This window comes from Parasteatoda tepidariorum, chromosome 9 (genome assembly GCF_043381705.1).
Source record: "Parasteatoda tepidariorum isolate YZ-2023 chromosome 9, CAS_Ptep_4.0, whole genome shotgun sequence".
Classification (NCBI taxonomy): domain Eukaryota; kingdom Metazoa; phylum Arthropoda; class Arachnida; order Araneae; family Theridiidae; genus Parasteatoda; species Parasteatoda tepidariorum.
This window is the reverse complement of record NC_092212.1, coordinates 68,818,138-68,829,487: the sequence shown is the minus strand read 5'-3', so window position 1 is coordinate 68,829,487 and position 11,350 is coordinate 68,818,138. Positions and strand designations below refer to the sequence as shown.

Below are 11,350 nucleotides of genomic sequence, written 5' to 3'. Positions count from 1 at the left end.
GGGGAATAGGACGGTTTGCGCAAGTTTCCAATACTTTTCAAGGTCATTTTGAATTTTTCAAGGATTTAACATTATTTTCAAGTACTTCTAGGGGCCCTTGAAAATCAAAATGATATCCAAGTACTTTTAAAGGCCTCTGGAACCTGAGTGTACTTAAGATAACACAATGTTTTTTTTATAAAAATATTTTTTAAGACCATTACATAAGCCAAAGGTCAGCGCAAGTAAATAATTAGGAATATATTATAGCTAAGAGGAATATTGTGGATCATTGGGAACAAAATTTGTCACAATAAAAAGAAAAAAAACACTCATTTAAGCAAATACATTCAAAATTTATTTGCAAATAATTAAAAAATTTATTTGCCAAATTGAAACACTTTTCCAATTTGATAAGCACAATACCAATTTGTACAAATTTAGCTAGCTAGCTGGTTTACTTTTTAAATACAGATTATATTACAAGACAAGAACAGTTTTGCCATTTTAAATTTAGAATTTAATAGCTTTTCCATTTTAAATTTAGAAAGCATATGTTAATAAATAACTCCATTAAAGAACTTCAAACAATCATTTACTTAATTTTAACTAATAATAATTGGAAGAAAAAAACAACAGCATCCATATATAGTGTAGCAATCTGTAAAACAAATGGGCATCACATTTCAACAAGTGCAAAACACACTTTGAGTTACACAATGAGCCATATAAAAACAAGGGTGAAAAAAATTAGGTTATGAAAATAAAAAGTTTTTGTACTAGGATTCTGTTTTTACGAGAACACTAGACGATGCTTGCGGGGGTTCCTCTTTACTGGAATCAGATATGGGGGGATCTTTTCTGATCTGTATGTTATACTTCTCTTTAAATTCATTAATTTCTTTGCCCTTTACTTCAATCTGTTTGTTTAAAACCTCCAAAACTTTTGATAGCTGAAATGAAAAGGAGAACAATTAAATGGGATTTTGTACAAGTTTACAGGATGTGTAGACAAATATCTCAACAAAAAATAAGCAAAAGTTGTTTTTAAACACTATCATAACTGCCAAAGGATAGGAGATAATAGGAAAAAATCCAGTAGATTTTATGAAGTGATATAAATTTCCTGATAATTGTTACATAAAGTACTGAATATTTTATGAACAGGGAATTTTGGAGATTTTTATAGTCATCAAAATAGAAAAACTGCAATATTTTCCAGTTATGATTGACACTAAACATACTTGAACTGTTACTGTATATTATGTTTACTCAAAAAAAAATAAATAAGCATATAATTCATCAAAGATAGTTAAAAGATTTTTTTAATTAATTTAAAAAAGGAGTTCTGAATAAAAAAAAAATGAACAGTGAACATTTTAGAACAAAAAAAGTTTTGAACTAATTTCCATAAATGAGGTTCGTTTCATTATGTATTAGTAATACTTATTTAAATATTCAAGCAATGATCTGTACAAAAATTCTACTTCAATAGCAATTTTTTTAGGAAACTTACTCAATTTTAGGGAATTTTCTAAAATGTACAAAAATCAGGAGAATTTTTAATTAAACCAGTAGACCAGGAGAAACTAACAAAATTCAGTACAGTTGGCAGCTATACACTATATACATAAACAAAATGCAAAATAATTCTCAAAGACTTTGCACGATCATGATAAAATAACTAGTTTCTGCAAAGAACTCTTTTCTTGATTATATTAGCCACCGTAAAATCATCAAGAGATTTTTCGATTCAATGCTAGAGGATGGTAAATGAAGCCTGAAATTAAGAATATCTTGCAAAATGCAGCAGAGTTGCACATGAGAGTGCAAGAATTTCACAGAATCCAGCTCAGTAGATGCACATGCGGACTCCCAAGTATTTATTATCAAATATGTAACATGATTGGCACTATCATACATTACAGACCGGCAGTACGTTGAAATGGATAGTGAAAACCAGGTTTTTTTATAATACATAGTGAAAATTGACTTGGCAAAGAAAAAAATCTTATTTTGTGAAAAAAAGGAAAATTAAGCACTTTTAAAAATACCCCATGAAAAAGCACCTTTAAGGGTTTTTAAAAAACAAAAATAAGCACTTTATAGTGAAAACCAGGCTTTTTTATAATACACAGTGAAAATTCACTTGGCAAAGAAAAAAAATCTTATTTTCGATACAAGGAAAATTAAGCACTTTTAAAAATACCAAATGAAAAAAGCACCTTTAAGGTCTTTTAACAAACAAAAACACAGTGAAAATTCACTTGGCAAAGAAAAAAAATCTTATTTTCGATACAAGGAAAATTAAGCACTTTTAAAAATACCAAATGAAAAAAGCACCTTTAAGGGCTTTTAAAAAACAAAAACCGAAAATAAGCACTTTTTAAAAATGCTAAGCACCATGGTTTATATTGCCCGATGTTTCTTTTATAAATAAATGGATAAGTACCGTTTATAAAAACTAAAAATTTTATTTGTGGTACACAGGTGAAAATTGCTAAGTATTGATAGCTGAATTTTTTGAGATGAAAAGGGTGCAAAGTCTCAAGATTTTAAGTAAATAAAAAAGATGAACGATTAAACTTACATCTTTAGATAAAGAGAACAGTTGCTCTTTTCACTATACATATTGCATATGTTATAATGCTCATGCTATAGTCTTAAGTGTTATAATATGTATATATTTCTTCTTAGCTTGCAATTGCTATAATGCATAGTAAATAAAACCTTATTTATCTGAACTTTTCTCCAAACTGAGGTTGTTTTTTCCCTCATGCAATCGTTTAAATTAGAAAAAAAATATTTTACCTCAGTTAATACCAGATATCTGAAGATGTACAGACAATCAAAGAAAAAAAAAGAAGAGAATTCCCTCTTATTGCTGTAAATGCATTGATGTACATCGCAAAAAATGAATCTGAAACCCCAATACTTATTTTCATATTATTCAACTATTATGCTATCACAGTTGATTCATCAATCTGCAATGCAAATTTACCTTCTTTCAGAAATTTGATGAGTTTTGATTCAACGTCGGCGGCCATCAATGCGCTTGGAAACAGTATTATTGCACAGAGGAACAGTGATTTATCATATTTCCGCCTGCGATACCAAAACGTATGACAAAAACGATTCTGCACTTGTATTTTTTTTAATTTTTAACTATCATAATTCTTTGTCTACACCAGAACCATAGGTTTCATATATATTTTCAATTTCAATCTCAAATAGCTTCTATTATTAATATCATTAGCAATTTTTAACTTTTGAGTACTCGTCGCCCCCAGGTTGGAAACCACTGCTATAGATATTTTTCCTTTGGGAAGTAAAAAAAACTTTGGTTTTCTTTTCTGTAGAAATTTGCGAAAGATTTTTTTTTCTCTTCAGTATTACATTCGAAAGATGCTTTTCTCACACATCAGAGTGGGNAGAGTGGGAAAAGAATGCTTGTAATTATTCTGTTCTCATTTGAGAATAATGAAAAATAAAGAGTAATGAAGTAAAAAGATTTGGTTTTCTTTTCTGCAGAAATTTTCGTTCTATCTTTTATTCAATTATTACTATTGATATACACATAGCTCTTAAAAATCTAATATTTTAATACTGTATTATTTAATACAACTCAGGGTTGGGGTTTTGGANAAACCTGCTGATTACCTATAGTATAATTAAATTTCAATATAATGCATGGCAACTGTTGGTAGTTTTGAAGTTTATATATTTTCTTGGCAAACTTCAGTTTTTGACATTTTTGACAGGTTTTTGATGGTTTAAACCAGTATTATACCCTTTTCATGTCAAAAACCACTTTTTGACGTCAAAAACCCAACCCTGGTTATAATATATTTTTCTTCTTAGCTTGCTATTGCTATAATGCATAATAAATAAAACCTTATTTATCTGAACTTTTCTCCAAACTGAGGTTGTTTTTTCACTCAAGCAATCTTTTAAATTAGAAAAAAAAAATATTTTACCTCAGTTAATACCAGATATCTGAAGATGTACAGACAATAGAAGAAAAAAGAAGAGAATTCTCTCTTATTGCTGTAAATGCATTGATGCACATCGAAAAAATTAATCTGAAATCCCTATACTTATTTTTATATTATTCAACTATTATGCTTCAATTTCTTTATTTTTCCATCTAATTCAAAAAAAAAAAAAAANTGACAGAGCGAGACTCCATCTCAAAAAAAAAAAAAAAAAAAGGGAATATATCAAAAAAACAGAAAAAGTTTAGTCCTGTTGCAGTATAAGTTTTTTTTTCAGGACTACAGAGTTAATAAAAAAGAAAAGCATGGCTTCCCCTCCCCCTATAGGTTCAAAAAGAAAATGAAATTTCCTATAGTGAGAAAAATTAATTATTTCATTTTTAATTTTTGCACAAATTTAAGCTCTGATATGACACAAATCAGTCAACCTCCTTCCCACCTCCCAAAAGCATTGCATCAACACATAAATGCATTCTAAAAGAAAATAACAGATACAAGACATAGTGACAGTATCTTACACAGGGTGCATAGCCAATTTTCAACAAAAAATAAGTACTTTTTGAGCACTACATACATTAACAAAATGCAAAATAATTTTCAAAGACTTTACACAATCATGATAAAATAACTAGTTTCTGACAAAGAACTCTTTTTCTTGATTACATTAGCCATTATGAAACGATCAAGAGATTCTTCAGCTCGATTTCATAAGGTGGAAAATGAAGTCTGAAATTGAGAATATCTTGCAAAATGAAGCAGAGTTGCCCATGAGAATGCAATAATATCACCAAACCCAGCTCAGTAGACGCACATGCGAACTCGCAAACACATAAAATGATTGTTGCCTTCATATGCTATAGACCGACAGTAAGCCGAAATAAATTGTGGTTGAATGAATTTGTTAAAACATTGAATAGAACAACATGAAAAGCATGTTTTTGCATATTACATGGCAAAAATCGACATGGTAAAGAAAAAAAATCTCATTTTTGAAAAGGGAAAATTAAGCACTTTTTAAAAACACCTAATGAAGAAAGCATCTTTAAGGGCTTTTAAAAAAAGAAAATCTAAAATAAGCACAGTACATTTTAAAAACGCTACAGACCATGTTACACATATTTTTTTTTAATTTGATGCACTTTTCTAATATACACCTTTGCATTTCCAACAGTCAAAAAAGCCAAAAGTGATATACGAATTTTAATAACTTTTTTTTCATATAGGCTTATCAATGTATTAATACATAGCAGTTTGCAATATTTCATATTGAGAAAAATAAGAAAAGCTTAGTTATTATGAAACCCGTAAATAATCAGTTTTACAATAAAAAGCATTACTTGAATTTTATATAGGTGTCTCATTATAGAAATAATTTGTTATATTTTGTGTTTAAAAATAACTAAAGCTTTTTTTTATTATTAAAATAATTTAATATTTCATGAATTATGAAGTGCCTTATTAAAAAACAAATTTGCTATCAGACCTACAGTAATGTGATCTATTTTGAAATAATTTATAGCTATTAAATATTGATTATAAATTTTTTTATTTCTACAGCAGTGGCAGAATCGTGGCAACACAGCAACATTGTCGCAGAACGTTACAGACACAGAGTTCTTGCAGAGAGATTTTTCCTCTGGGAAGTAAAAAAACTTTGGTTTTCTTTTCTGTAGAAATTTGCGAAAGATTTTTCTTTTCTTCTGTATTACATTCGAAACATGTTTTTCTCGCGCATTAGAGTGGGAAAAAAATGCTTGTAATTATTCTGTTCTCATTTGAGAATAATGAAAAATAAAGAGTAATGAAGTAAAAAGATTTGGTTTTCTTTTCTACAGAAATTTTCTATTTTTTATGCAATTATTACTACTGACATACAAATAGCTCTTAAAATCAAATATTTTAATACTGTATTATTTATTACATACAACAACTGAATCTCAAAATGAAAACACGCAATTAGTAACTCCTTTTTGAAAAGTCCGATTTGTGTGAGTTTGCCGTCAATTTTTTTTTCGGTAGTTAATGATGATTTACAAAAGATTTTTTTTGATTTTTATACAAATACACTGTAAGAAATTTAATTTATGATTAAAAATACTTTATAAATGTTTAGTCAAAATTAAATTAACATTAAAACTATATTATTACAATATTTTAGGAGCTCTAACTTACTGAAATAATTTTTCGTTATAATACATAACTTTGAATGCATGGCAACCATTTTGTAACAAATGCATGATTGAAATTTAAAGACTAGATGAAATAGAGAATTTAAAGAGTGCTTCAGAGGTCTGTTTAGGTTTTTCTGAGAGGCACCTATTTTGTGAAAATTAAAGATTTAATTTGTGAAAATATTTGTGAAGGTACCACTAAACGGTAGTAGATTTGGCTTGGACAGACCCCAGTAATTTAACTATTAAAGCAAAGTTTCAATTAGCAAACCATAATTTTAATTGAGAATTGTGATTTCTTTTTTTTCCACTTGATTTTTAAAATGACAAAATAAATGTAACAGATTGTGTTTAGAAATGTAGTCATTCATCAAAAAATAAATAAATATTTAATTTATATATTTTTACATTAAAATATTCATTTTTAATCCTACATCAATAAAATATAATGTAGATTTTAATTCCATGCTTTTTCAATCAAAGGGTAGAATTTTAATTAACATTATTTGCATTTTTTCTTTTTGAAAAAAATTCATGTTTATTATTTATTTTCTACAGCTATGCAAGTCTATATTAAGACAGCATTAAATGTTTACTTTAATCTGTACTTTTAATCTCAAGAATCAAAAGATTTTTAAAAATGTAATTTCAAATGTGTTGGAATTTAGCACACATCAAGAAAGAAAGTAATTTTATCAACTAAAATTAATTAATGTAGCAATTTATTTAAAATAAATTTTAAAACTAAGAAAAGAAAATAATAAAAGTGTCAATAATTGAAACACTGTTTCTTAACTTTTAAAATCAATATATATAAAAAAAAATCAGTTGATTTAAATCAATGATTTTTTTTAAAAAATCATTTGATTTAAATCAGGATTTAAATTGTGATTTAAATCAACAAACACTGCCCAAACATAAGTCAATCTTCTATTTTAAAATAAGTTCTCAACATGTCCAACATAACATAGAAACTGACTAATTGCAATAAAAAAGTCAAAGCATTAAACAAACTAAAGATTCAGAACAAAATAAAGATTCTAAAACAAATAAAATTTTGCCAAAAAAATTTGCTTTTCTAAAAAAATTTTAAAAAGCAAAAGAATAAAGATTTGGTAAAAACTGCTGATATTTCAGTAACTCTGACAAGTACAATTTATGTTGAAGCAGGAAAATAAAAATTTAAATTTTCAAACACAATTTTTATCATTATAGTACAATACTTTTCTCATAATAAAATGTGAATAAATGTTTCAGTGAAAGCTGTTCTTCAAAGGCTCTTTTCTCACATGAAATAAAACTACCTTACAGAATATGTTGCCTTTATTTTTATTTTTTTTTGTTCTGCGTTTGTAACAGTTATTCATAACTGTTCGGTCATGTCTAATCAACACCTAACAGTCCCTGGTCAAATTATTAGACGTACGATAAGATTCTACGCAAAATCTTAATTATCGGATGATACTATACAGCTTCATTGTTTTTATGCAACTGAAAACGGTTTGCACTTGTCTACGTTTGTGTATCAATTGAAATTAGACGATATATAATATAAATTACACATTTGGATAAATTAGACGATATTTTATATAAATATAGAATATTTATTATATCAGGTATTACATTATTATAATTAGACCGAATTATTAGACGTAATGTAGTGTTTTAATAATTATATGTTTTGCACGAAGTTTATATGACATTCTTTTATATTTAAACATACATGAATGGGTTTTTATTCAGGAGCTTCTTTATACAAGACCTATTTGTACTTATTTTTAAGGTATTACATTACAATGTTAACCTTAACCAACTGATACACGAACATAAACAAGTGTAAACCGATTTCAGCCGTGTCAAGACAATAATGCTGTATAGCAGTGTTTCCCAAACTTATGACTTCTGTGTATCATTTCAGAAGTTTTCGTAACGCTGTGAACCACAAATAAAAAAAATATTGTATTTTTTACGATAAAAAAAATTGCACAAGAGTTAAAAATCACAACTGATTGCTGACGCCACAAATTATTAACTGTTAACTCTGCAAAAAATAGCCGATAGAAAAATACGTAATCGTATTTTTCATGGCTAGCTTTGTTTTAAAATAAAATTGTTTAAAATTTTCGTTTGTTGCAAGATATTTCGCATAGGAACGCGTACCCCCCTAAACTGTTCCCATACCTCTGGGGGTACGCGTACCACACTTTGGGAAACACTGCTGTATAATATCACCAGATAATTAAGATTTTACATAGAATCTTATAATGCGTCTAATAATTTGGCCAGGAACTGCATAGTTGGGGGGGGGGAGAAAGAAAATAAAATATAGTTTAAAATTAAAGCTTTGCTTCAAGATGAAAGCACACAAACTGTAGCTTATTTTCTTCAGTGAAAGTTTCAAAAAACATAAACATTCTAAATAGTTAATCTGGTTAAACATGAAGTAGGTAAAAGAGTGTCTACATGGCAAAAAAAAATTTAAAAAAAAAAGAATAAATCTATATATTACTTGTTCTTTGTTATGAGCAACAGCTGGAAGCACATTACTAACAGTTCTTTCAACTAAAATCCCTCCTATCATTCGATAACAAACTCTTTCAGGATTGACATCTCTTAGTGCATCTACAACAAGGCTGAAAAATATTTTTTGTTCCATTAAAATTTATATAGAAAAATTAAAAGAAATTGTTAATAAATATAAAAATATATAGTGGAAACATTTGTTGTGGAGCAACCAGACAGTATACAAGTACCAGTTTACTTTATAAAACAAACAACAAATGATAAAATAAAAGCATAATTTGCTCTACCTAAGTACAATAAGGGCATACTAAGTCTGGGGTCTGTTTAGAAGAAATTTGGATCCGTTAACGCAGTGTTCCCCACCCCCCGGACCGGAACTGGTCCATAGATCAAATGATTCCCTGTCGCCCACTTCATTGAAACTGAATTTAAATTTCTAAGATTATACCCAAATTTAAAAATAATTCCATTAAAATTTTATTTAAAAAAAAGGGGCCCCTGAAGGTAGTGACATAAATTTTTTAATGTTTTAAAAAGTAAAAAAAAAGAAAACCAATGCAAATATTTTCTCTTTGAATTAGCTTTAATAAAAAAAAATCAATCATCATAATTGTAAATATCTTAAATAAAATATTAAAGCGCGGAGCGAAATCTACATTGGAACTAATGAAGAACTTAGTCTTCTCTCTTGATCGTGACTAACTGATTAAGTTAAAATGTTAAATCACTTTATATTTATTTTTTTGGTGTAACTGTATTTTATTTTGAAGGCATGTTTAAATACAATTAAATTAAAATTAATAAATCAAAATAATCTAAAATATAAACAATCANAACCCCCCCCCCCCAAAGGGCTGCAGTCAAATTATCAAACGTTGACAGGTCTACGGTGATAAAAAGATTGGGGAACACTGCGTTAACGGACCCTTCCCAAAATTTTTAAAACTTATAAACGGACCCTTTAATCTGACCCTTCAGAAGAGACACTTAATAGACATTTGCGTATTTTGTAAATGGGAGGAAAAAATTGACTGATAAGTGTTCAGCTGTTATAGATATTTTCAAATCTACTGGCAATCGACGTATATTGCTCTTATATTTTGTGAATCACGTTTTTCTGCTTTTATTTTAAGGCTAAGTTTGATCTCATTTCATTTATATTATGTACCTTAACCTCTTCGAAGCCAAAAAAAATTTATAAATTCCAAATGTAGTATCCTAAGAAAATATTTCTACTTCTACAAACATCGTGAGAACATTCTTGTTGATATTAAATGATATTTTTTTTTGTAAATAAATAATTGAGCAATATATTATTCATAAAACTAATTGATAAAATATTATGTAAATAAAAATTAACTTCGTCAATTTTTTTCTTTTTTTTAAATTATAAATTTAATAATTGTTTAAGTTTTCTTAATGTGTAACACATTAGAATTGATTCTTAATTAAGTTGTGTCATTTAAAATATGTCAATTGAAATTATTAAAAATGTGAGTGATTTTGTTTCCATTATTCCTCTGAAATGAATATTATGTGTTGAGCAGTACAGGCTAAATAACAAATATTTGAATGTTAAGGAAAGGTGTTCGATTCTTGTTTTTCAGTGGAGCCATCTATGGCGAAGAATTCGACTTCTGCCACATACGTCACACCTGTTTATAAGGCAGACCCATTCATACATCCCTTCATTCATCAACAGATCGTAATTTTGACCTGAATCAGAGAACGATCGATCTCCAATACAGTACCCCCAGAGGTATGGATTTGTTATGGGAACATGGAGGACTTTGCGGCTCGACAGATTTAATGTGCATCAGTCACCATTTACAACACGGGGAGTCTTCGGGTGGCGGGGTTCGAACCCACGAACTTTCGGGCAAGGACCCAGCGCCATACCGACCAGGATATCCCGACACCTATAATTAATAACACGTATATTTGTTATTTTTAAAAGTATCTCGCAGAAAGATATTAGTTCTAGAAAGGTATGTCCAGGCCCGGACTGGCCAGTAGGCAGACCGGGCAAATGCCCGGTGGGCCGGTCTGGCCTGAGGGCCGGTAGGACCGAGCTAGCAGCGAATTTTTTTTATACATTGCATGAATTTCAAATAATATTGCTCAAATAATAATATTAAATAACATATATGATATATGTAGTAATAATATTGTTTTAATATACAGGGTAATTCAGATCATGCGTGCCACCCATTTTTTTGAGAATGGAGCAAATAATTTATTTGAAATAAAAGATCCAATAACTAAATCGATCCCAAGGAATTCAATAGTGATATTGTTAATTCCCGGAAGTACCGGAATTTGTACACAGTTTTGATTTTTTAAATGGAAACCTATATCTTATTTTGCATCATTGGAGAGGGTTTTCGAAAAAAAGAAACTTTTACTTGAATTTTTTTTATATCTCTTACTTATTTTTTATATCTTATTTTCTATATCTCAAGATAATAGATGCGAAAAAATTCTGATTATTTACTTCAATTTATCATTTTTATCAAAAATAATTCACTTAAATTATCAAAATCGCTTCAATTTTTATAAAACATGCGAAGAAAAGCACAAATGTGTTTTAATGAAGGTAAAAGACATTATGACGAAAAAAATTTTTTTTAGTGAATATGTCAAAATCTATTTAATATGTATTTTTCCTTATCTATTATCTTG

General features: G+C 28.4%; 1 protein-coding gene across 2 annotated transcripts in view; it reads right to left on the bottom strand.

Moving 5' to 3' along the window:
- Nucleotides 1-314: 314 nt before the first annotated feature.
- Nucleotides 315-11,350, bottom strand: part of LOC107451758 (prefoldin 2) — a 23,166-nt gene continuing 12,130 nt past the window's right edge. The window contains exons 2-3 of one of the 2 annotated variants that reach the window (XM_016067966.3): nucleotides 8,655-8,778; nucleotides 315-932 (exon numbers count right to left, since the gene is read on the bottom strand). In XM_016067966.3, coding sequence (XP_015923452.1) covers nucleotides 759-932; nucleotides 8,655-8,778 — 298 coding nt within the window. In that variant the 3' untranslated portion in view covers nucleotides 315-758. The remainder of the gene's footprint in view (nucleotides 933-8,654; nucleotides 8,779-11,350) is intronic. The other variant, XM_043044119.2, reaches the window with a different exon arrangement.